Source organism: Telmatherina bonti (assembly GCF_933228915.1).
Source record: "Telmatherina bonti genome assembly, chromosome: 23".
In the NCBI taxonomy this organism is placed as follows: Eukaryota; Metazoa; Chordata; class Actinopteri; order Atheriniformes; family Telmatherinidae; genus Telmatherina; species Telmatherina bonti.
In genome coordinates this window covers 3507685-3535624 of record NC_136632.1, presented here as the reverse complement: position 1 = coordinate 3535624, position 27940 = coordinate 3507685, and the positions used below count along the sequence as shown (strand labels likewise).

The following is a 27940-nucleotide window of genomic DNA, read 5'->3' as shown; positions in this document are numbered from 1 at the left end:
ATGAACCGCCGCCCCCCCGGCTCCTCCGGCGTACAATGGCTTAACAGGAGAGACATGAGTGTCCGCACGGAGGACAGCATCACTCTGTGCCAAAGGGCTCTCCAGATCGTCACGGAACTTTGTCTAACTGGACACGTAGACCGGGAGAAATGCGCGGATATTTTCCCGTTAGAGAGCAACATACCAGGTAAAGGATACGCAGGTAAATGCAACAAACGTCCTAATAATCCATCCAGTTTGTTAAAGATGAATGAGAAATAACTGCACCTGTTTATGTATGAAAGTGTGTGTGGCTGTGAGGCATCCTGCAGCAGTGAAACAGCAACAGGTGAAAGAGGAAAACATCTTTTCTCTCGCTTTCAGAGCAGATTTTGGGATCAACTCAGCAGCATATGGGGGCTTTGTAGACCCCTCTTGCACAGTCAGCGCTGATGTCTGCTTTTCAGCTGCAACAGACCATCATTTACGTTTGTCTTTAAATAACAACTGTGTTTTCCTGCAGTGAGACAGGTGTGTATGCAGCTTCCTCTGTCTTACAGCTTGTTTTCTCTTCTTTCTTTATTCTCCCTTGCATGTTTGTTTGTCATTTGTCCTTCACCTCCTGTCCTCCCCCCTCTGTCTCCTGCGGTGGGGTCATCAGACATCTCCATCAGTCTCCTTGCGGTGGTGGTGGGTTTCTGTGGCCTAGCTCTGTTGGTAGTCTCTCTCTTTGTCTTTTGGAAGCTGTGTTGGCCCATTTGGAGGAGCAAGGCGCTGTCAGCGCATGCTGAAAATGGCCTCCATGTGGGTTTCCCAGAGCCCCCCACACCCAACTCCCCTCCTGTCACTGAGTGTAAAGCGGTGGAAGTGGAGAAGAAGTATCCTCTGGAGGTAAAGGTGAACGGGCGGAGCTCTGTGAAGCTCCTGGAGGCGGCCATGAAGATCAGTCAGACGTCACCAGACATCCCTGCTGAGGTGCAAACAGCCCTGCGGGAGAAGATCAACCAGCAGCCCACAAAGATCCAGAGGCAGACGACGGAGCCGACCTCCTCCTCCAGGTACGCTCAGGGCCCATCCCAGTCTGTCCAAGCACTGAGAACACACTGTGAAAAGCACAAACACGGCTGGTAAATGAACATTTAACCTCTAGTTTTCTACTTTTTGTTCAGTTTTTTCCTTTTACTTTTCTTTTCTTTTTCTTTTTTCTATCTCTCCAACATTTCTGTCTCTTTTCTTCTATCTTCTTTATTCATCCTTTTCTTCTATTATCTCTTGTACTCTGGTCCGGTCCAGCACTTATAAGATGAAATAACAAACTTATAATACAAATAATAAGATAAAGAATGAAGTTTAAGAATCGAGGGGAGCCTCATATCCATTGGCTCCTCTTGGAAGAGTACATTTGTTCAACACAACACGGCAGCCAGACCATAGAGGATCATCATTTTCCTGCTTTTCTCATCACTTGTTAATCTTTGGCTGCTCCTGATTGGACGTTACCGTCAGTTTAAGCTCTCTGATTGGTGGAAAGTCTGACAGGAAGTGGTTTCTTCAAAATTTCAGGGTAAACTGTTCATCTTTACCAAACAGAGTTACACACTGCTGTTCTAGAGAAAATATTGACCGTAAAAGCGACGGTGCTCATGGGCGATCTGCAGAATTTTAAGGGTTAAACTTAGGTTTCTTTCTGCAGCGCAGCTGAAAAGAAAGTAACACAAAGCTGATGTTCCCTTAGTGCAGGAAATGTTCTGGCAGATCGTGACCACGCTGCCAGTGTCCTCGAGGTGGTTTGCCACATGTCATGTAGATTATCAGTGACTGGCTGCTGACCTTGAAACGCCACTGCACTTAGCAAACAAAAGGAAAAGGTCGGCCTGTGTAGCATATCTGACACATCATCTCACTGCAGTTTGAATCCTATAATCACACGTGCACGTGAGTCAAGCTGCCATGGTAACAGCAGAAAGCAACCCCAGTTATTAAACAATCAGCTTTGGCTTGTCTTTGTTTTCCAGGACTGTGTTTAAAGTAGAGCAGCCATAATTAGCATTGCTGCAGGGTTGGAGCTGTCAGGATGGAAGAGCTGCTTCCTTGTGACACGAGCCGGGCAGCTGTGATCAGTTTCTCAGAGGAAGATGTTATTGACACTTTCTTCGGCTTGTCGTTTGGCTCATTAATTCAATTATATTGCCACCAAGGTCTTCATGAATTATGCACCCAGCAGCCAGGCTGGAAGGCCAGGTTAGAGATCACACACTGCTTTCTCAGGCCTTTCTCCCACTTTATTGACAGTGAGTCTCTCAGGAATGCAAAAGGTTTTGCAGCCTTAAGAAATGCTGAAACCCAAAAGAGTAGAGCAATGTTTAAAAAAAACTAATGACTGGTTAACCATTTTATTCAGGTTGAAACAGTGGTTTGATAAAGGCTTCAGGGACTTTTGATTAACTGTTCAACAAATGAAATGTGATTTGTGCAGGTATGCTCAGTAGTGTTCTAATAAAATGCCTGATTAAAATGACCTGGAGCAAATTCAGCCATTTCTGACCTGAGAAGATTTTACATGGTTGACATTGATGATGCTGCTCATCACATTCACGCATTTCTTTACAGATGTGACTTCATTTGAATGAGGAATAACTGATTCTTCAGTGTTATAAGATTTATTTCCAGAAGCTTCATTACAGCAAAGAAACAATAGACCAAACATTTCAATCCCATCCACTTTATTTTTAAAGCACATTTTAAACAGAATGTCGCCAAAGTCACTTGATTACTTATTGTTCTGTCAGGCTTATATTTAGTTTGAGACTAAACAGGAGAGACGTTAACACTACATCCTGATATACTGTCTCCAAATAAAAACATGTTTTTTTAGTCTCTTTCATGTCATGTAGTTTGGAAGCAGAATTTTTATTAAATCATTGTCCATTGATTTGATCGTATCGCATCAAATTACATTTTTATCATAAAGTATCATCATGTATCATATCGTATCGCATTGCATCTCATCGCATCGTATCGCATCGCATCGTATCACATTGTATCACATTGTATCACATTGTATCACATTGCATTGTATCGCATAGCATTGTATCGCATCACATCGTATCACATCATATCGATTCATATCGCATCCATCCCATTGTATTGCATCCAATCGTATCGTATCGCATCGTATCACATCGCATCGTATCACATCGCATCGCATTGGCTCGCATCGTATCGCATCGCATTGTATCATAGCATATCGTATCGCATCATATCGCATCACATCGTATCACATTGTATCGTATTGCATCGTATCACATCGTATCACATCTTATCGCATCGTATCGCATTGCACCGTATTGCCTCACATCGTATCGCATCGCATTGTATCATATCATATCGTATCGCATCATATCGCATCACATCGTATCACATCGTATCACATTGTATCGTATTGCATCATATCACATCGTATCACATCTTATCGCATCTTTTCGCATTGTATCGCATTGCACCGTATTGCCTCGCATCGTATCGCATAGTATTGTATCACATCATATCGCATCGTATCGCATTGCATCATATCGCATTGCATCATATCGCATCCCATTGCATGGTATCTCATTTCATTGCATCTCATTGCATCGCATTGTTTTGTATCGCATAGTATTGTATCGCATCATATCACATTGCATTGTATCGCATTGCATCGTATCGCATTATATCATATAGCATTGCATTGTATCGTACTGCATAGTATTGTATAGTATCATATCATAGTATTGTATAGCATCCTATCACATTGCACCGTATTGCATTGCATCGTATCCCATTGCATCATATCGCATCCCATTGCATCGCATCGCACCGCACCGTATCGCATCATATCGCGTTGTATCATATTGTATCGCATCGCATCGCATCGCATCATATCACATTGTATGATATCGTATAGTATCGCATTGTTCCGTATCGCATAGTATTGTATCGCATCATATCGCATTGCACCGTTTCGCATTGCACCGTATCGCATAATATTGCATCGCATTGTATCGCATCGTTTCGCATCGTTTCGCATTGTATCATATCGTATGGTATCGCATTGCATCGTATCGCATTGCATCATATTGCATTGCATTTGTATCGCATTGCACCGTATCGTATTGCATCATATCGCATCGTATTGCTTTGCAATGTATCCCATCCCATTGCATGGTATCTCATTGCATCATATCGCATTGCATTGCATCGTATCACATGGTATCGCAATGCATGGTATCGCAATGTATCGTATCACAATGCATCTTATCGCATTGCATCATTTCGCATTGCATCGTTTCACATTGCATCACATCGCATCATATCGATTCGTAACGCATGCCATCCCATCGTATCGCATCCTATCGTATGACATTCTATCGTATTGCACCGTATCACATCGCATCCTATCGCATCGCATTGGGTCATATCATATCGTATCGCATCGTATCGTATCGCATCGTATCGCATTGCATCGTATCACATTGCATCGTATCACATTGTATCGCATTGCATCATATCGCATCCTATCGCATTGCACCGTATTGCATTGCATCGTATCCCATTGCATCACATCACATCTCATTGCATCGCATCGTATCGCATTGTATCGTATCGCATTGTATCACATTGTATCGTATCGCATAGTTTTGTATTGCATCATATCCTATCGCATCGTATCGCATTGTATCGTATCGCATTGTATCACATTGTATCGTATCGCATAGTTTTGTATTGCATCATATCCTATCGCATCGTATCGCATTGTATCGTATCGCATTGTATCACATTGTATCGTATCGCATAGTTTTGTATCGCATCATATCCTTTTGCATCGTATCGCATTGCATCGTATCGCATTGCACCGTATCGTATCGCATCTCATTGCATGGTATCTCATTGGATCGCATCTCATTGCATCACATCTCATTGCATTGCATCGTATCGCATTGCATTGCATCTCATTGCATTGCATCGTATCGCATTGCATTGCATCGTATCGTATCGCATTGCATCGTTTCGCAATGCATCGTTTCGCAATGCATCGTTTCACAATGCATCGTATCGCAATGCATCGTATCGCAATGCATCGTTTCGCATTGCATTGTTTCGCATTGCATCATTTCGCATTGCATCATTTCGCATTGCATCGTTTCGCATTGCATTGAATTGCATTGTATCGCAATGCATAGTATGATATCATGTATCACATCTTCTATTATCATATGGTGATGCATCATATCATATACCGCATTATTTTGTATTGCATAATATTGCATCATATTGCATTGTGATGTTGTACTGTGATGGACGGGCAACCTGTCAAGGTGTACCTGCGTCTCGCCCAGTGATTGCTGGGATAGACTCCAGCCTCCCAGTGATCCTGTGGAATGAATGACAGAATGTATTGCATTGGAGGTATTATATTGTATCCTACCACATTGGATCACATCACTTGATATTGTGCTATAATCAAACTGTGACAGCTGGACGAACCAATGTCATGGAGCCCAGCTGAAGCAACAAGATGCAGTCACTCTTATATATCAACATTTTTGTTCCAATAAATGTTACTCTTTTACATTTTAGTTGCCCTTGATGAAACAACTGATCATAAAGAATGATTTCTGCAGCATTACATTGGTCTCCAAAGTTGTCAGATAATAAGACAAAAAGTCCTCTTAAGGGGAGTATGTCTCCTCCCTGTGGACAAAGTTCTGGGCTCCTCTTCATTATCTTTGTCTTGAGGAGATGGGTGTCTTGCCTTTTCAGTACATAATCTTGTGGACGTGGGTTGAGCATGTGGATTTTAGGAAGATAACATCTTTGCAGTCCAGTCAGTAATGATGAGTTCGCTTGATGTTCTTCTCCCCTTTTGGACGTTTTTCTCAGGTGCTCATATCTGCCGTCCAGCTGTTTATGTTTTCAGTCCACAGCTAAGCTTCTTGAGCCATATCATTTGTGTCACTGTGTGATTGTCTTCCTGTCGGAAAGAAGGAGGGCCAGTTGCTAGGCGACAAGATTGGCCAGTCAAACATTTTTGTCAGGAGATGTCAACCTCATGTAAATCTGCTACATTTAGGTAATTGCCAAATGAGCTCAAATAAGAATGCTGGAAATGTTTGTTTCCTTAGAAAATGGTGAAGGTAAAATTCTGCTTGTTTGACCTGCCAACCAATTGACATTTCAGTGTTAATATTTGCTTTGGCACATTAAGAAATTTCTCTGTGGGATTGGTGTAAACACATCCACATGAGGCTGTAATCTCACGTTAATCTCAGTGAAGACAAAGATTAAATGCTAAATTAAATTAAATTTCAAATGCTAATCACATGGAGACACAGTTTGAGGAAACATGGTTTGAGGATAATGAGAACATTAAAACTGTATTTTTTGAAGATATCGTGTGTCCCTACAGTGGACATAGGAACTCTTTAGATGTGAAATTTTTTTATATTAAGGACATCTTCATATCACTCACGATTTCTACCTGAGGATAAACCATTAACTGCTTGACAAGGAGCAACTTGAATTTAAGCAGCTTTCGGAACAGATGATTGACAGATAGGACAAAAAGCAAAGCTCACATCCCGTCCCCATCGTGTAACAAAGAACTCCTCAAGACAAAGATTATGAAAAAGTTTATTCACAAACAGGGTTTAGATGACAGTCTCACCAAGCTGATGGCGAAGCAGCTTATAAAGAGGTGATCCAGAGGACAGGCAATGGAGCAAAACCAGGAAGACAAGCCGAGGAGCCCATGAGACAAGGAGGGATCAAAACCAGGAAGTCAAGCCACTGAGAATCCAGAGACAGGCAAGGGGTCAAAACCAGAGAATCAATCCAAGAGCGATCTTGTTGGTAAGTGAGTCAGGGCCTGGGAAGGGACAGAGCGAAATAGCTGCAAGGGTACAAGGTCCGACAATGAATGACTGGGGAGCTGGTGTTTATATAGCTGGAGGATTGAATAGATGACAGGTGAGAATGATTAGTAATCAGACGAAAGCTGGCTGGCGTGGCAGAGCCTAGTGTGGATGTAACGCATTGGAGTGTTGGTAGCCTTGTTGGTTTCAGGTCAATCAAATGTTGCTGTTGTGTTCAGTGAGTGGCTCTGACTCCTGAACAACGTTCAGCCTTTCTTAGGGCATCTTCTGCATTTGTTCTGGGGCTCAGTGCCGTTGCTGTTGACAACCTCTTCATGACCGTAAGTTCAGAAGGACTTTGTCTAACCCACCATCTCCAATGCCCAGAAGGGCCTAGCCCAAGGATGGAAAGCACTGGTCCTTGAAGGTAACTGTCCAGTGGGTTTTAGATGTTTCCTGCTCCAACATGCTGGATTTAAATCAGATGGATCCTTGGTGGTTCTGCACAATGACCAGTTAATGGATCAAATGTTTTGAATCAGGAAAACATCTAAAACCTGCAGTACTATGGTCTTTAAGGACCGACGTCACCCAGCCCTGGGCTTTCTCCTTCAGCAGTCTTACACAAACTGGTCCTACGAGAACTGCAGTCCAGCAGGGTTTTCATGCATCCCTCTCCGGCACACTTTAGTGAAATTAATGAACTTTCAAAGCTGTTAGATCCATTTAAAGGGTTGGTCCTGGTCCTGTCCTGCCCTGTTCTTCTGGGAGTACAAAGGTGGACTTGCCTTGGTGGACCAGTAAGTCTAAGGCCCAATCCTATTTCTCTTTTTTACCACCACCCCTCTGTCCTAACAGGAATTGGGAGACTCTACCCCTACACACGAGCGTGCGAAGCAACCGAGGTGTGAAATGGGATTCAGTCTAAGACTGAACCTTCAACCCAGCGGTGTATGGCTGTAAAAATACCAAACAAAATACAGGAAATAACTACTAATGTCCACTGTAAAGGACATTTCTTAAAAACTCAAATAAATCTGGTATATATTATTAAATTAATTGAAAAATTTAATGTGGCCTCATTATATACACATATATTGTGAACACAAAACATAAGTACAAAATTTGTTTATTAAACACGGGTCAGCATTAACTTTCCTTCTTCCCATTAAACATACTTGCAGTGGAGGACATTTTCCTTAAAGGGAAAGAGAGGAACTTCACAAAACTCTACTCCTACAAGTGTGGTATCATTTGAAAGTCCTAAATGTCCTCTTTAGAGAACAGAAAAAGTTACTTTGGTAGCATGCAGAGTCATGAAGATATTCATGTTTACCAACGTCCTGATACTACTGCTAGTCAGGTGTGTATATATATATATATATATATATATATATATATATATATATATATCTTGACTAAAGATGTTTGTAGTTACCAACAGACACAAAGTAGTTCCTGTCCCTTTAATACGACTGAGATCAGTTGAGTACTGAGCCAGAAAGTTCTCCCCAGTCCTCAGTTGGTCTGAACAGACTTGAGATATTTACCAGAGTGTGTTTTTACCTTCTCTACAGGCACAACTCGTTCCGCCGCCACCTGCCTCGTCAGAAGAATGTCACCAGTGTTGACTTCAGCATGGACACAGTTCCTCTTCGACAGTCTTCTATAGTGAGCATTGGAAGAATAAAACCTGAACTCTACAAGCAGAAGTCTGTGGACTCTGAGGGCGAGGTCAAGGAGCCCATTGAGACTTGTGGAAAGCTCAGCTTCTCGCTGCGCTACAACTACGAGGAGCAGGCTTTAGTGGTGAGGATATTAAAGGCCTTGGACCTGCCTGCCAAAGACTTCACGGGCACCTCGGACCCATATGTAAAGATCTACCTGCTGCCTGAACGGAAGAAGAAGTTCCAAACGCGTGTGCACCGCAAGAATCTGAACCCCATGTTCGACGAGACCTTCTGCTTCACCGTGGCATACGATGAGCTGTGCAACCGCAAGCTGCACTTCAGTGTTTACGACTTCGACCGCTTTACGAGCCACGACATGATTGGTGAGGTGGTGGTGGACAACCTCTTTGAACTCTCTGATCTTTCCAGGGAGGCGGTGGTGTGGAAGGATATTCACGCAGCAACCACGGTGAGTTGGCGTTTGCACTAAGGCACTGGCAAGTCCTCACATGTGTGGGTACTGTTGTGCAGGAAATGTGGTTTCTCTGCTGTCACAGTAGAGAGCAAGCTGTGAATGAGTGTTAATGCTGATTTTAGAAAGGTCTGACAAAAAAGGAAAAATTGCATGGATTCATTTATGAGAGCTTCTATTTTATCAACACTGGTCCACATAAGTGCCAGGTGGAATGGATTGTGTAATTCAGACCCTTTGGGAGATGCATTTAATCAGCCAAACACCCACACACATTTTCCAGAAACTGCTGGATATTCTGCTCACATAAATATAGCAACATGGAGTAAGATTATCCAACAGCAGATACCATATATAAACAGTGACTATGAGTTAAAATCATGTTGCAGTTAGTGAATCATCATTAAAGCTATTTTCAAAGAAAAATTGCCCATTTACTCCCACATTAATACTTAATAAATGTGCTCTGCTCTGGATGCATTTATTATGATAGATTCTTAACAGTTTAATTAGATGTGAGAGCGAAGCTGTGAGATTTAGTTTGCAAGCAGTCAACTGGATGTTAAGCCACAAACTACATAAAAGATTAACAGTTAAATGCTGTTTATGACACTGCAACAGCACACATTTTTCCAGCATTTCTGTTTTTAATCGCTGAAAATGGTGTGCCCTTCTTGATAGTTGAATGTTTTATCACTAAATTTGACACATCAGAGAATGGATTTTGTTCTTGAACATACCATGGGATTAAGTTTAAGGGAGATAAAACACTTGCTTCTTTTACCTTGTGCTTGTGAAGGCAGCCAGTTCCATCGCAGTCATGCTTGTTACCAAAAGATTCCACTAGGGGGTGCAGTAGAGAACTCATCATCACTAGCATCACTTAATTGATGGTTGAAGAAATTGCTGAACCTGCTTAATCCAATGGATCATCCCCACCATGTTTCTCTATCATTTTCCTCTGTGCGCAGATATAATGATGCCAGACTTAATTCCTCTCAGTTCCAACTTCCTAAGTAGTGCTGATGTCCTTCAACCTATTGTTATTATCAGAGATGGAGAGGGAAAGAAAGACAGAAGTACAAGAATTAACATTGTGCTGACTTTTACTGGCTGGACAGATCTCAGAAAAGAAGTGCATGCTCAGGATGGGGGATTGGATCGAAGTCATGACTCGTTGCAATCAGTTGGTTTCTATTATAGAATATGTATGAATTGGCTCGAAATGATGTGTATGTTGATTTGTGTATGTAAAGTGCCCTGTGACAACATTGTTGTGAAGTGGCGCTATACAGATAAAGCTGAAAGTAGGGTGCAAGATGGATGCTGTTGGAAATGGAACTTCCCTGTGAGAAATGGGGCTTTAAAAGCAATAATATTTACTGACTAAGCTTGTGTTATTAATTAATGTGTTAGATTATACAAATAACAGCAAAAAACCTCACAAAGTTCTCTTGTTGTTCTACTTTTTAAGCTTACAATTTTCATCACACAATAAATACTTGAATCACTGAAGTTAGCATTACGATTCAACTTTTAGAATTAATTTCTATTCTGCTGTCATCAGCTCTACATGCATGTTCTGCTAGATTTTAATCCTGCTGGACTGTAGAGTTTGCACAAGGCTAGCTCAACGTTAGCAACAGAATACACAACATGAATGTTCAGTGTTGACTGAAAAAAATGTTTAGATTTTTTTCATTTTTTGTTTGTTGTTTTAACAAGTTAATGTTTCTGTAATTAGCTAATTGAAATTAACGCGTTAGAGTCCCACCCCTCATTTTAACTGAAGCGGGTTAATTGAAAGGATGAAGAAGACTGGGGGTTGGTAAAGAGATCCTGGAAAGGCAGTCTGGTCACATGGGGTACTCCAAGCTAGCATTAGTCTGGGATTTGTAAATACTCCCAAGAGATCAAGCATCCAACAGCGTGGTCAAAGAAACAAGCAGTGTCATACGCAGAGAGGTAGACATCAGGATACTTATCCAAGGGGGTAGGCAAGAATCAGTGGTCAATGGTCACAGCAGGAGTTGGCGTCCTAATAATCACAGGGCGAGAAAGATCCATCGTGGGCAAGGCAAGGCAAGGGTAATCCAGGAGATGTGACTTGGTTGGGAACTGGAAAACTGGCACATAGAAACAAAACACTAGATGTCAACTTGGTCCAGTGCTGTTGGCCATCTAGCATTGGACTAAGTTGAAGCAGAGACTGGAGAGAGTTTAGGCCAGAAAGGCACAGGTGAGAAGAGGGAGCAGTCAGGGAAGCCCAGGTAGAACAGATGATAGAGGAAGCAATCAGCACAGCCCTGGCAGAGCATGACACCCTTCTTACATTGTTTCTGTAAGACCCCCAATACCCAAAGTACTTTTACCATTTACAATGTAAGGCATGCGCAACTTTTTGTCTCCCTGGCTGACAACATCTAGTGCAGGATGGATGACAACAGCATCATCTCTGCTGCCGCCGTCGTTAATCCATCAAACTGGCCCTCTGATGAAGATGAGCGCCCTCTACAGTGGTGATAAACGCCTCGTCACACGCAGTTCCTGAAAGAGTTTCATCACCTTAGACGTCACATTCTCGCAAGAGAGAGAATGCAAAACGTTCTAAGCACTGTCTCCGCAGTGTCTACAGCCGAGTTTGAAAGAGGTTTCGGTGTTTCAGAGCAGTCGGTCTGTGTAGCAACCCACAGGCCACTCGATAAACACAAAAGAAAAAAAGAACATTTTTATTGGATATAGAGATTTTATTTAGTGTTATTTGGCACATTACGTTTTATGAATAGAGCAAATATTTCTGCAAATGCAGAGGTTCAGTTCCAGTTTAAAAAATAAAGACCTATGAAGTGAAGTTTACACAAGAAGCAACCATTTTCATAGCTTGTTCTACTATTGCGGCACTGTTGTGGTCATTTTCCCAAATGAAGATATATTCCCCCACCCCCCACAATCTAATTGTTCATTGCAACCATTATTAACAGTGACAATAATATCATCAGTCAGTGACCAAGACCAATGGATGAATAACTGATGGTTACTGTTTTGTCTCTCCATTTTGTCTCACATATTGTGGCCAAATCATTTTAAATGGTCTTAAAAGTATTGTGCTGTGTTTCCTTTGTCCTTGCAGGAGAGTATTGACTTGGGAGAGATTATGTACTCGTTGTGCTACCTCCCCACAGCGGGGAGAATGACCCTGACAGTCATCAAATGCAGAAACCTCAAAGCCATGGACATCACAGGCTCTTCAGGTGACCCCATGATAGATAAGGCTAGCATTTAAGGCAAATAGAGTCATAAATTAAACTTAACCAAAATGAGACAGCACATGGCTTAGAATGGAAACGAAGGGCGGCTGATATCTGGTCAGAAAAGGCAACTTGTTTTTCTGTTGTATCTGCAAACTTAATCCAATCCAGTATGTTGACACAGTGAATTTGTCTCTCCTAGATCCATATGTGAAGGTTTACCTTGTATGTGATGGGCGGAGGTTAAAAAAGCGAAAAACAACCACCAAGAAGAGCACACTTAATCCTGTGTACAACGAGGCCATTATCTTTGACATTCCTCCAGAGAACGTGGAACAAGTCAGTCTGTCCATCATGGTGATGGACTACGATCGGTAAGTCTACCGTTAACATCACGTGGTACAATAGTGCCTGAAAGTTCGCAAAAATGACCCCATTTTCTGTTTGCAAAAAATACATTTTGCCAAAACGACTTCAATGATCACAATAATTCAATAAGAAATTATTTGATTAAAGAAACTGACAGAAATATAAAGCTTACTTATGTGAAAGAGGCAAAATATGAGACGTTAAGGTGCACCCATACCTCGCCTAGCAGCCGTTAGGATGAACTAATGCCTGTCCAGCTCTCCGTATGCGTTAGGAATGCAAAGAAAGCTGATAAAATCTTTTTACAATTAAAAATCAGCAAAGTGCAGAACTTTACAAGGATTTAGGAAGTGAAATGAAAGAGAAGGTCTTTGAAAAGCTGCAGAAAATCCTCTGCAGGAAGTGAAAAACCCTAAAAAAAAACCAGCTGTCAACCTGTCAAAAGTCTCATCTGCAGGATGAGATTTTAACAGAATTACGACTTTTAGAAATTGTAGAAACGTTGCTTTTATTTTGTGAAAACTGTAATGGAAAAACAGCTGTAGTCTCTCCTGTGGGGCCCGCTTTGTGTGGGGAACCTGACATGCTCTTCTCACTGCAGAGGAGCAGCAGGATGACTGAGCTTCCCACCCGGGTTCTAAGACTGTGCAGAGGAAACCCATATGTTTGTATGTGTGTCTTGGCACCTACAGCTTGGGGGGAGGGGGCATATGTGAGAGGAAGAATGTAGATTAACCTTGTGTAAATTTTACTGAACAAACACATGAGAAGTAAAGTTTCAAAGACTTTCATTTTGATCAGAATGGCAACAGTCAGTTCAGAGGTAAAAAGAGCCGGTGCTTTTACATGACAGACTATCAACACAGCAGACAAACAGGAGCCTAAACAGACCAAAGTCCAAATTTCATTATACTTTCGCCCTTCGATCATGTGAGCAATCGCTGCAAAGAGCTGAGCAAATAAAATGCCAGGTAATAAAACACCAGAAATCCATTTTCATCCATCTTCTGCCGCTTATCCGGGGTCGGGTCGCGGGGGCAGCAGCCTAAGCAGGGAAGCCCAGACTTCCCTCTCCCCAGCCACATTTGCCAACTCTGCGGGGGGATCCTGAGGCGTTCCCAGGCCAGCCGAGAGATATAATCCCCCCAGCGTGTCCTGGGTCTTCCCCGGGGTCTCCTCCCAGAGGGACGTGCCTGGAACACCTCACCAGGGAGGTCCAGGAGGCATCCTGACCAGATGTCCGAGCCACCTCAACTGGTTCCTCTCGATGCGGAGGAGCAGCGGCTCTACTCTGATCTCCTCCTGGATGAGCGAGCTCCTCACCCTATCTCTAAGGGAGAGCCCGGCCACCCTGCGGAGGAAACTCATTTCAGCCGCCTGTATACGAGATCTCCTTCTTTCGGTCACGACCCACAGCTCATGACCATAGGTGAGGGTAGGAACGTAGATCGACTGGTAAATCGAGAGCTTCGCCTTCTGGCTCAGCTCCTTCTTCACCACGACAGACCGGCTCAGAGTCCGCATTACTGCAGACGCCGCACCGATCCGTCTGTCGATCTCGCGCTCCATCCTTCCCTCACTCGTGAACAAGACCCCGAGATATTTAAACTCGCTTGAAGAATCGCTGCTATCAAGTTCGTCGCTGAACTCTCCGCTCCTGAACTTCTGATTAGGAGTCAATCTCCCTTCCCAGGTATGTGTGGAATCAGTGTGACATGTGACATCCTTGTGTGTAGAGAGATGGCAGAGCGACAAGCTCAGACAGCAGAAAGATGAGAAAGGTGGGAGCAGATCCAAGTTCTGAGTGAGTGCAGACCGGCCAGTGTGAATGAGAACAACGCAAAGCTGATCATAAAGATCAACATGTAAAGTTCTCTACACCGAAATGATCCTGTAGGAACTCTGCAAGGCCGTTCATCCTGAACCAGAAGGAGTCGTCTTCTGCTTTCGCAGACAGAGAGGAAAGTTATTCAGCAGCGCTTATAGTTCAAACACAGCTTGTTCCAGGACAACTCAAGGACACTAACGGCTCCAGCTATCAGTCAGTCTTTGTCAAATAATGTGATTCAGACATAAATGGAACAGCAAGAACACACGTTCCACTCAAGTCATGTCACAGCTCTCCTCCGTTCATTCATACCATGCTACGTGACCCCCATGTCACATGCGAAAAAAGTGTTTTCATTACACTCTTTTGCATCAACACATCGATCAGCCACCTCATGAGAGTGGAAAAACATTTTAGCGATATTTGAGAGGTTTTTGGAAATGCAGGTGTTGGGTTTTTAAAGAAACACACAACAACAAACTCAGTTTTACGGCTTTGCAAAGGGAAGAGCTCCGATCTGGTTACAGTGCATCACTCTTCCACTTCCAAGAGATTCCTCAGTGCAGATTCTTTTAATCCTTCAAGAGGGTCCAAAAGGGTGCTTACATATGATAGGACCTTGATTGAAGAATAAGGAAGTGATGATTGCTTTAACTCACCCTAGTTAAAGCCAGGGAGTTATAAAAGGGACACACATAAAGTGGTTACTCAACCTGCAGTCACATTTAACATCATTTGACAGAGCATTGTTAAATGATAACGCAATCATTTTCCTATCATTTTTCTCCTGTTCATCACATACAGTCAGAGAGCAGTGATCAACACAGAATTAACATCAGTCAAGCATCACTTATAAAAAAAAAAACAAAACATTTTCAATGCAGACGTCATTCTTCATGTGGCGATTACAGTTCATTTTCAACATCATCATAAGCGTCTTTAAAGCGGCTTTAAAGCGTGGAACAATACATGCAGTAAACATGCAGAATATAATGAGCACAACAACGAGTGGTGTCAGAATCTTCAGTAATCAATGCCACCAGGGACCGCGCAACATCCATGAAAAGAAGTCCCAAGATTGTGGGTGTTCTGTTGAATTGCTGCTTGGATATTTCTGAACGAGGGCCTGACCTGCAGCATGTCCATCACTGAGCTCATCGGGAATGAATGTGCAGCAGGACATGCTGATATCAACACAAACACCTCCCTGTGATGCGGTCAGCAGGTCAAGCACCATGCGGTTTTACAACACCATTTCTTTTATTGCCTTCATCTCTGTTGTGATACAGGTGAAGGTTTTTTCCGTGGCATTGATTTACAAGTGCAGTCGGTAATTCATAGTCTTTTCCAACACTAATCTTCTGACTGTCCTTAGTGTGTTTCATCCAAGTGGCAACCTCCAGGGGTTAAAATTGAAGCCTATGTGGAAGTGCATAAAACTGCAGTTCCCCCTTCATCCACTAGGGGCTGCAAAACAGCGCAAATCTCCATAGACTCCCATGTTAAAAAGACCAACTTCACAGTAGAAATAAACATGTCATAACAGGCACGACCGTACAACCGGGGCACCACTCGGTGGCGGTCTTCAGTCTCTGGTCTTCGGTCTCAGGTCTGGGCGGCTAGTGCCCAGCGGAGCCAGCTTTGCCAGTCTGAGCCCGCTGGGGCCTGTTCCCCCTGACTGCGGGGAACTTCTCTCTCTCTTTATCTCTTTCACTCTCTCTCTGAGGTGTTTTCTCTGTTTTCTCTTCTTTCTCTTTCTTCTATCCTCTCTGGTCTGGTCCAGCAGTGCAAACTCTGCAATACAAACAATAATGTAAAATAAATATAGAAATGAAATAAGAATTCAGAAAATCCAGGGGCTCATAATATCTGTTAAGCTCCCCTTTGCAAAGTAAATTTGCTCAGCAGAACAGCATCCAGCATCATTCTGCTTGCTTAAATGCTGGACAAGACAAGACAAAAATAAGAAATAAACATGTTCACAGCCTGGTTCAAAAATCCATTTTAGGTTTAATAGGTCAGGTTTACCTTCATGACAACTGTGGGGGGGACGGAATTTTTTCTAACTCGCCCCTTTAAAAGTAATTTAATCTCGAAGTTCGACATATTTAGGGGCGTGTCCTTTTGATTGACAGGTACCCGATCTCCCGCTTCAAGTCAGAAGAACGTAGAACAACCGCTGTTTTTAGCCGATTAATGTGACTTAGCTTTAGCCCTCTTACCTCCGTTAGCTGGTTAGCTCACGTTATCTCCGGGTTAGCTCGGTTAGCTCTTAGCTACAGGTAGGTCAGAGTTCACTAGATGTCAATCATCCACCATGACGCTCACAGCCCCCCTCTCAGCTCCACCTCTTTGCCCATATTTGTATTTTCCGAGCGAGACGATGCGCATGCTTCTGCCAAGAGGGCGATGGTAGGAACCGCCCACCGAGCTTCAGTTCAGCTCTTCAGAAACCTACGGGTTATGTCCCATAGGCTCCGTCCATCTTTTTATGTACAGTTCATGGGTTCATAATTAGATAAAAACACAATGATGACCACAAAACATGCGACAGCCACAGCACAACAGAAGGCCCAGCAGAGGCAACGTCTTGGTCCGCGCCCCTGATCAGGTTCCTCCAATATTGCTTAGAAGCAGCGCCACCAGAAGCCTAAGCCGAATGAGTAAGAATCAGCCGTCTTCTTCACCAACGTTGTGACGAACTGCCCTAGAAAACAGAACCTCTGTGAAGTCGATCTTCCCCCTACTCGTGCTCAGGCTCTGGCACGCTCTGCAGCTAACAATGGCTGAGATGTATCAGCGATCCTGACAGCTGTGGGCGTTGTCTGTCTGAGCCTCCTCAGCTGGCTCTACTCTGAGCCCCTCCCAGATGACCAACCATATCTCTAAGACACTGTGCAAAGGAAATTCATATGTGTGGAAATACAATCTGTGCAATCTTGTTTTTAGGCTACAGCTCGTGACATATGCGAGGATAAGAATGAAGATTTACCGTGTTGTGGAAATTTAACTTAACAAAGACATGAGAAGTAAAGTAGGGGAGTCCGGCCACCTGCGGAGGAAACTCTGTTCAACCGCCATATCAAATGATCATAAATGGTAATTATCCCTAAAAGATTGATTTTTTTTTGTTTGTTTTGGGGATTTTTTTTACATATTGCTACAGGGACAAACCCACTAAAATCGGTCCTGAAAGTCTACTTTGATGGGGGACAATGAAAATTGGCACACATATGTAACACCCTAACTCATTCATTCATTCATTCATTTTCCAAACCGCTTATTCCAATTCAGGGTCGCGGGGAAGCTGGAGCCTATCCCAGCCGGCTTTGGGCGACAGGCAGGGTACACCCTGGACAGCTCGCCAGTCCATCGCAGGGCCACACACAGAGAGATGAATAACCACACTCACACTCACTCCTAGGGACAATTTAGAGTGACCAATTAACCTATGCATGTCTTTGGATGGTGGGAGGAAGCCGGAGTACCCGGGGAGAACCCACGCATACACGGGGAGAACATGCAAACTCCACACAGAAAGGCCACTGACCAAACCAGCCAAGGATCGAACCAGTGACCTTCTTGCTGTGAGGCCACAGTGCTAACGTGCAGCCCACACCCTAACTCAAGCAAAAAAAAGTCAATCATATACCTGTTGCTATAGCAACGGGGCGTCCGCCATCTAGAAGTTTTCGCCCATTTAATAGCCCATTTTTTCCCTTCACGCGTATTGTATTTGAACAAGCTAGTCTGAGGTGATTCATTCAATTGACTCCAAATTCGGCAAGAAGCTTCGTGACAACTTGGGGACCAAACACTGTTCAAATTGTTCTAACAGAAGAAACTGTGTTACCATGGCAACCCAGGACAAACAGGCTTCTTGCTATGAAATACGGTTTACTCATTTCTACAGAATTACATGTGATCTGCACCAAAATTACCAGCTTCCATATTTGTCAGGTCCTTAACACATTGCACACTGTGTGTTGGTGGGGAGGGGGGTATGAGACTCGGATCTGATGAATACCGCTTAAATTTCTTCTTGTTTTTTAAATGTTCCTCTAAGTGTTTATTTAATTATTTATTGATTGTTGAGGCAGATGTCAGAGGATGCTTTATGTTCACTCAGTTTAACTCAGACCTGAGTTTGTTTTACATAAAACAAAAACAGCATGCATGTTTAAGCAGTACTGACTTCTTTCTCTGCTTGTCTTCAGTGTTTGACAGTGTTGTCCTGAAGAGACATCTAATCTACTAATGACACATGACAGCAGATTAATAACAATTAAAATGATTTCATTATGACAAATGGATGTGAATGCAAAGAACCCCAAAAACCTTCCATGTGTCGTGTTATGGTTCACACACGAGGGCGTTTAGCTAAGCTATCAAGGCTGGGATATACTGTTAGCAACATGTCCAGGTACGTATCATGGCTTCCACACGTTCCTAGCATGTTTGGTACGTAGCCTGTCCATGTTGAGGTAAAGTAACGTGTTGCGTGCATGAGTTTTAATATTAATTTTATCACTGGAGACACTCGTGCAAACAAGAGCATAAACACAAGGTCAAAAATGAACACGATGTTTTCCTTCCTGTTGTACAGACACCAACACTTCTGCAATAACAGCACTAGACTGATAAACTGTTGTTTGTAAAAATGCCTCGTGACATAAACAGCGCAACTCGCAGATTGGCCTTTTTGCCAATTCAAGTGTACTCCCTAGCGGTGACCTCCACATTACGTACGGACTCTTACGTGTCCGTTCGTAACGGCACATAGGAACACTGGTGTTGTCACATAGGCACTAATGTTGTACACCTGCAGAACAATATAAAAAGACTGATTATGTAACAATACGTTGTGTAACATGATAAATTCAGTGTAAAGTTATACATTATAAAACAGCAAAGACTGCAGAATCTTGCGCAACACTGCATATGTAACGTGAAATGCAAGAAAGGAGGTAAAAAAGTTTTCATTAAAGCGAGCATGTGCATGAATGAGTGTGTGTTTCTAAACACACTCGTGTGCCTAAGGCCTGGGATGTACATACATAACATGGCGCCCATGTGTTCTCAGCGTACCTCTCAGCGCACCTAGACTGCATGCATTAATGCGAGGAAACGTGTTAAAGACGCAATATTGACTTTGAGCGCGAGAAGCATTCGTACAAACAAGAGCATAAATACGAGAACGGAGGTAAATACAATGGCGGATAGTTTTGAAGAGCGCCTCCTAGTGGTGACCTCCAGTGCCTGCAGCTTGCTTGCGTTGTTTGCAACAAGGTGCAACTGTACACAGCGATATGTTCTTTGTTTTCTACTATTTACTTTTTACACATGAAATATGTAGAAATTGTTTTGCTTGCATGGTTTTACAACAAGTCATTATCTGTTATGTGAAATCAGAATAGTCTTAACCGTGTCGCGTGGTCACATGACTGCTTATACATCTCAGAGTCTGGGATTAGTCTGATGGCATCTCTATGATCGTTTCACCACAGCGATATTCTGTCTCTGGTCAGTAGAACTGGGGGGTTTACATCTTCTCAGGCCTCCCAGAACCCTCCTTTCCGCGTGCAGGTGCCAAACTCAGTTTGTAGAAGATGGTAGTGATAGATTTGCCTGTTTTTATATCACTGCGTCTCTGCTGACTTTATCTAAACAAACGAGCTGAATGGAGATCCAGATTTACAGCCAGGTGTGATCTTGAGACAAGGTGTCTCGACAGAGATGAATCCATCAATAGTTATCTCACAGTGTGTGTGAGTGTGTATCTGCTTCTGAAATGAGGTGTAAATGTTTTCTCTCAATGGTCTGATGGTGCTAAAATCTTCAGATTCGTGAAGCATTACGAAGCAGACAAAACATTTTCTCTGGCTGATCAGATTCTTTTACAGCCCGTGTGTTTTCTTGTAAAAGATGAAAAGTGATTAGGGAACACCACTGACTAGTTTAGATTGAAATGATGTGAACATTCAGAAGTCAAACTGTATGACAGTCCCCCGTTAACGAGGGACGAAAGTTATGTTCAGGGGGTTACGTTCTGAAAACAGCCCACAATAAATGAAATCCATTATTCATTTTTCACAATTCCAATGCATTTTCAGGCTTATTTATCTCTCCTCAGAGTGTTTGTACACCTTTCCCCAACTCTAATGAACATTTTCAACATTCTCACACACTTTATACACTCTGAAAAACCTACATATATTTAACAACGTGAATTTCTAAGTAATTACTCACCTCGTAAAGCTTCACTGTTGGCGCTGCATCCCAACCCTCGTCTGTGACATCGTTTTACACATAAATAAAGCACATTGATGTTTACCAATTCATTAAGAAACAAAGCACAGTGGGCAGATTCCTGCAGTAACATTTGGACATAGAAAAGTGGAAATAGGATTTACATACAAAAAAACCTGCTAAACAGCGAGACCGCAGAAGATGAACCAAAGTGTGGCGAGGGACCCTTTGGTTGGTTAAACACACGTACACATCCTGTCACATGCCTCCACGAGAAGCAGGAACTTTCTGTTCTCGAGGCCCCGAGAAGAAAATTACGTCATTTAGTTCTGGCGAGCATGTTTGAAGACAGTTCTCGACACATCAAACTGACAGAAGTTTTTTCTTTCGGGGCACCGAGAAGTATCATGTGATTGGTCGGACATTTGAGGTGGGCGTGGCTTACAAGGAAAAGCATGAAGCGGAGTTCCACGTTTTTGCTGTTGCAGGTAAAAGAGATTGTTTTGATAAAACAGCTGATCGAGGTGGTGAGAACATAAAAACACACGGGTGCAGCCGCGTGCACAACCTGCCGCGGACGAAGTTTCTCGTTAAATATTAAATAACCGGGTTTATTGCACATAAAGCAGACATCACGGCCTGTAGTGACCCCTCCTCGCTGCAGATCAAGCTTCTCCTGGAGAATGAACGGACCTGATGGAAAAGAATTTTTTCACTTGTTCTTGCGGCCTCGAGAGTAACAACAAAGGTCTCGTTTCTCGTGGAGGACGTAACAAGCTTTACTCTGCTGTGGGATGCAACCCATCCATGTGCCATAAAGTAGACGTCCTGCCATGTTTTTACATCTACCTGTGCATTCAGAACAGGTGTTTTCACCAACAGGCTCGTCTACATGCAGTGGAGCTGAGCTGATTACATCCAGCTGGTTCAGTGCTGGTTGGAACAGCTGCCGGACACGACTTCTGCTTCATGGCACCTGGATTATACACCTCTGGATGCAACATGGCCACCAGCGGGGATGTTCTGGCTAGCACATGCACACAGGAGCGGTCTTTCTAACAAGGCCGCTCCATTAATTGCAATGAATCCTTGAAAGACCACGAGAAAGGAATCCCTGTCAACTGATGTCAGGACGAACAGCTCTAGTTTTAGGTGTTCGAAAAGCAGACCCCACCTCTTCTCATTTTGGTGTCCCAGTTTGATCCGGAATGGGTCGACACAGTCTAGCCAGAAGAGCCGTTGTCAGGGTGGTGGACGTCCGTCATTTTCTGGCAGACAGATCTCCATTTATGTATCAGACATCTCTGATGTCTGCAAACAGCCTCTCTGCCCCTAAGTATCCAAAATTATCTCTGCAAACACTCGCTCTGGTCCTGGATGGCGCAGGCGGGCATCATGGTCCTTTATGATTAGGGATCCAGGAATAGAGGATGTCTGCATCAAGATATTTGGTGAGTCTTCACCGGCTTCCGATTTGGCTGAGGTAGCTAGACTTTTCAAACTCAGGAGAGGGGCAGAGTGATCGGTCTTCTTTGGAACCCTCCATCTGGACTCTGTAGCAATGCACTTGCCAGGTGAGGGTTGAACATTTAGGCCATGTTCCTCCTGAGGTGGTACAGTCTAGCCTTACATCGATGTCTGGGTGTCATAGGTTAACTGAGGATCCTGCTTTTCTGATGTGGAAAGAGGGATGTTTTTGCCAGAGACAGTGCTGCTGGTGATATTGGAAGAGAAGAGTTGTGTTGGTGTGGTAACTGGGGTGGCTTCTGTCTTGGATTGATCCACACCTCCACGTTCTCCAGGCAAGTGGTCAGAATAGATGTTTGCAGATTAATTTTGTGTCATCAGCATAGCAATGGTAGAGTTTCCCATGCCAGCTAATGAGATTGCCTGGGGGGGGGGCTAAGTACAGGGAGAAGAGGACGGGGCCCAACACCAGACCCTGAGGGACACCGCAGGTGAGGTTGTGGTGTGCGACTTTACTTCAACCAGGACAATGTACTCGGTTCTGTCGGCCAAATAGGAGGTGAACCAGCTGGGCACATTTTCTAAGTGCCCAGTGATGCATTTCAGGCAAGGAGAAGGATGTTGTGATCAGCTGTGTCAAAAGCAGCTGTTACATCCTGAGTGGACATGGAAAACCAGTATCTGCTGCCAGTTGGTGGTAACCCTGACTAAGACTGTTTCTGAGCTATGGAGCAGGTTGTCATACTTGAGGGGATCCTGAAGTTGTGCTGCAACCAGTGGTGTAGTCCTTGGTATACGTGAGTATAGGGAGTATACACACTTCTTTTACAGTCAGCATTGAGTATACCCACTTCTGAACCCCCTGTGATGCTGCTTTTACAGTTACAAACATCTCTACACATGTAGCTACATCTCCCAGCAGCTCAGATAAGGTTAGCTATGCTACACTGGTGCAGTTAGTCATCAGCTGCGTTAACTTTAGCTTGAACATAGACATAATAAAGATACATGTATATATGTCTATGAGCCTGTCTCTCACCAGTCTGTGTGCCAGTACTGGTTTAATCAGTAACTCTTCTTTCCTGAAACCAAAGAACAGAAAACGTGACAAAGAGCAAATATAAAAGGGTGAAAAACTGAGAGTATATCTACTTCTTGAGCGACCACTACACCACTGGCTACAGCTGTTTCAGACAGAAAGGACTTCTGGATCCAGAATTGGGTTTTTCAGTCGTGGTGTGATGACGCAGGTGGAATCCAAGAGGGAGTGATTTATGGTGATGGAAGGACAGGTGGCAAACAGGCTGGCCTTCAGCAGGGATGAAGGAAAAGGTCCAGAGGGATGGAGGTTGGCTTCATTTTTCTTTAAATATTCTCAAGTTTTATTTTATAAAATTTTCAGAAATAGATATTACGTACGCTACTTTAATGTTTGCTTTGAACCAGTGGTTCTGCTGCTTTTACAGAAATAATTTATGTGAAGAATGTCTGAAGATTTCATGTTGTTTTAAGAATAATGCCTGTTAAAAGACACACTACAGAATTTTTACCATTTTCCCGTTCATCCTACCTGACCTGTTAGCTCTCTCCAGCCAGCAGAAGACCATCTTACAATAACTCTTGTTTTTCTCTATTTTAATTTTCTTGCTGAATCAACAACATTGTGTGTTCAAACAGCCAGGTCCTTATTATACCATGAAACAAAACTCTGCTGCCACGTCATGCAGCGTCCCAGATGTAAACGTTGGATAGCATTGCAGCGGCTCTAAAACTGCACATGATAAATGTCACTATGTCATGGAACACGACTGGGACGCGGAGTTTTAAGGTCAGAAAGTTACGTAATGCACCTTTAAAGGATCAACTCATCTATTTTATTTGATGAAAAACAAGCAAGGCTAAGTAAATAAAAATTAATTTAGTTTTCAAATAAGTAGAATCCATTTCTGTGTTTTAAGTCAGACCTTTAAACTTAAAAGGTGAATGTTTAATCCTAAACATAAAAAACATCATGGAAACGTTTAGAAACTGTTTTATCTTCACTTTATTAGTTGACTAGAAGACTTAGGTAAGTAAAACTAATAGAAATTAGATGGGATTATAAGTAAAACTGAACAGCAATTTAGTCCAAAGACTATCCCTAGAAATAAAAGAGTTTGCTGTCAAAGATCAGAGTTTAACAGCAAAGTAAATGAGAGCGGGAAGCGGGCGGGAAGCGGTTAAAGCTCCACAGTCCAGCGGTCTGAATCATCCTGCCAGGTCACTTTGGTTTATTAGCTCTGACAAACTGCATCTTCTCGCCATAGTTTTCCTGTTTTAAACATATTTTTATGTTCTAGTTTTAGCAGAGTCTTTTTTTTCTGTAAATGTTGCATGTTAATGTGAATATCTTTACTGAAACAGGGTTGGACACAATGAAGTGATCGGTGTGTGCCAGGCCGGTCCAGATGCCGTGGGTCTTGGAAGGGATCACTGGAACGAAATGTTGGCTTACCCGCGGAAACCCATCACCCACTGGCATGCACTGGGAGAGGTACCGGAAATTATTTTCATTATTTTAGCTTTCCTTTAGGCCTCTTATGCACCGCACCGACATGCAGAACCAGCCCAGATGAGAAACCCCTGCTGGATCTCCTGATGTCCACAGCATGGTGGACGCTCATCAGTGAGGTCCAATAGTGACGTGAAGCGGTTCACAGATGTTCTCAACTTGCCTGTAGGCCGATTGTCGGCTGATGTTTACTGAGCTCGTACTTCTGGAACAGATGGAAACCAAACATGGCTGTTTATGTGCATGTAGAACTCATATTTTTATTATTTAGAAGTTTGAGGGACCAAAAGATGCAGAAGTAACATCACATAGAAGAGGAATAGACTTTTCTAGGAATACATTTTAGGAAAAATCCTTTTCTGTGAGAATCTAAAAAGCAGAAAAACCGAGATGAAAAAGGAGAAAAGAGTTCGACTTATTCACCGTCATGTCTTTTCTATTAAAACCTGTTGGCTTGTTGTTTAAAACAGAGAAAGTATTTGTCTGATTTACATTGTAGACAATGTCTGAAAATCAGCGTTTTATTTTGTTAAAGGCCATTTGTTTGAATAAAGTTTACTGTAATTCACTTTTACATGTTATCAATTCTTTCCTCTTTTGCACCACCAACTCTCCATCTGATGATTAGGAAAATTCAGGTGATTACATATTTTCAGTGGTCAAACTACTTTATAGTATTGTTTTAAAAACTGTGATCATAGGCAAAAAGTAAAAACTGCAGACTTAATGGGATTTAAATATTAATAAACAAACAGAAAATCAGCAGTTTGCCTTAAAACACACGTACAATATTTAGTTTGGTGACTGTTTTATTGTAGATCAATATCCATGATCATCTGTTTTACAAACAAGAGCAGATCAACAGCTTTTTACGTGTTTCAGGTTATATTTTTCATGTCTGATAAAGGAAAATAAAAGATGTGTCAATAGCTGTGTTTCCATTCCACCTAGACCTGCGAAAAAACTAAATATCACAATGAAAAAAGTCTCAAATATTGCTAAAAGGTTTTTATGTTCTCATGAGGTGTTTTTTTTTTCAGAGGTTTTGGTACAAAATTAATTTGCAAAAGTGTAAAGAAAACACTTAATTGGCATTCCCGTCCCCGGACGTGGTGTGGGAGGCGTGACCAGTTGGTTTCTGGTAAAGATGGCGTGGTGTGGAACAAACAGCGAATTTTAGAGTTTTAAAAAAGAAAATTAAGGAAAAAAAGCTTGCAGCAAATAGAAAACCCCAAAGTAACGCTACGTGGCTGCCTTGCATAAGCCGAAATTCTCGTAAAAGAAAGACATTGCAGTAAAGTCCAGCTGCACTCGGCATCGATGCGATCATACGACCCCGTGTTCTTCTACACGCCCTTCCTTCCACGTATGCACGTGTCATAAAAACATCATTTCAGTGTGGGGGTGAGACCCCTGTCGCCACACGACCCTCCAGTCTGTGTTGGACAGCTGTACGTCTGTGCTGTAAAGCCTTCGTCAGCTGTACCTCCTTAAATAAACCAAGTCATTTCTCATTTATTTAAACATTTTATGTGTTTTCAACTCCATTCACTTCGGCTTTATTTGTAAAGCAAAACTTCCCATCAGCGTCACCTCAGGTATATATATATATATATATATATATATATATATATATATATATATATAAGGTACTATGAAGGTTCCACTTGTATTGTGAATGCAGCTGCAAAGTTTTATGCAATTAAATTGCATGTGAAGCCCAGAAATCACATGATCATGGCAGCCTATCAGATGTCATGATGATGGCGGTACCGATGATGTTTCATTCAAGTCATTGCGCATGCTGCTATATTTATCATATTACTCGTGATATTTTTAGTTTCCATTTCATACATGCCTAAATTTTATATCAATCTGTAGTTGAATTATTTTTAACATTTTAAAATGATTTATTTTCTCTTATTTTTGTTCAATTTGATCATCTGCATATTTTCTCAATGTTTTAAAAGCATCTTCTGGAAGTTTATTTATCTTCCATATTGCCCTTGCATTAAAGATATTAATGTGCATTGTACAACTATGATATCATTTTAAAGGGCACAAACTGTATTGATTCAACAGGCATATTGTTGGTATTGGTATTGACCATATCTAATTATATATTATAATTTTCTTTATAATGTTACATTCATATAAATATATATATATATATATATATATATATATATATATATATATATATATATATATATATATATATATATATATATATATATATATATATATATATATATATATATATATATGTATGTATATATATATATATATATATATATATATATATATATATATATATATATATATGTATGTATGTATATATATATATATATATATATATGTATGTATGTATATATATATATATATATATATATGTATGTATATATATATATATATATATATATATATATATATATATATATATATATATATATATATATATATATATATATACATACATACATACATACATACATATATGTATGTATGTATGTATGTATGTATATATATATGTATATATATATATATATATATATATATATGTATGTATATATATATATATATATATATGTATATATATATATATATATATATATATATATATATATATATATATATATGTAAAACCATCTAAATCATCGTTTTACTTTTATTTCAGTTTGTAGTTGTGAATAATTAGCTGAAGATGAGGTTTACTTCTGTCCGCCCCTCAGCTCTAGCGTGAGTCTACCAGTGTTTCTTCACACGATCATATCTTGACAAACTGTCTGTTTAGGGCTCCATTTGCCTATGATCACAGTGTGCTCTCAGGATTAGAGAAATATCTGTTAAGTTGCCAAAACCACGTGGCTTGCTTCTATAAAGTTGTGTATTTTCTGATATTTTGCCTTGCAGTGGCCTGGAAGAGCTGCAAGCTTTGAGAGTCAAGGTTCGTGTTCCTCACCCAAACCTCCTCAGACACCCTGACGGCCGTAGAGTGGTGATATCGCCTGCTCTGACAAACCCGACGACGGGGTCTGAAAAACATGTGATGTAAACTGAATTTCATTCTGATTAGTTTTTTCCACAGTTGTTATAAAGCTTCTGCGCTCCGAGTGTCACAAGGTTTTACGGCCACACTTTAACACAGACGACATGAATGAAAGGCCTCGCTTCACAGAGTCTTTCCTGATTCCTACAACTGCTTTAACATCTTCAA

At 41.8% G+C, this 27940-nt stretch overlaps 1 protein-coding gene across 2 annotated transcripts; it reads left to right on the top strand.

Annotated features, from left to right (window-relative positions):
* syt10 (synaptotagmin X) lies at positions 1-27708 on the top strand (the record flags this gene model as incomplete). Of its 2 annotated transcripts, none has more annotated exons than XM_079263218.1 (7): positions 1-187; positions 641-1037; positions 8447-9008; positions 12142-12262; positions 12462-12633; positions 24576-24705; positions 27637-27708. In XM_079263218.1, 7 exons carry the CDS (start codon positions 1-3, stop codon positions 27706-27708), a joined length of 1641 nt encoding a protein of 546 aa, XP_079119344.1. The 2 variants fall into 2 exon arrangements, with proteins under 2 accessions (XP_079119344.1, XP_079119343.1); XM_079263217.1 differs by having other exon boundaries at positions 1-202.
* Positions 27709-27940: the final 232 nt, after the last annotated feature.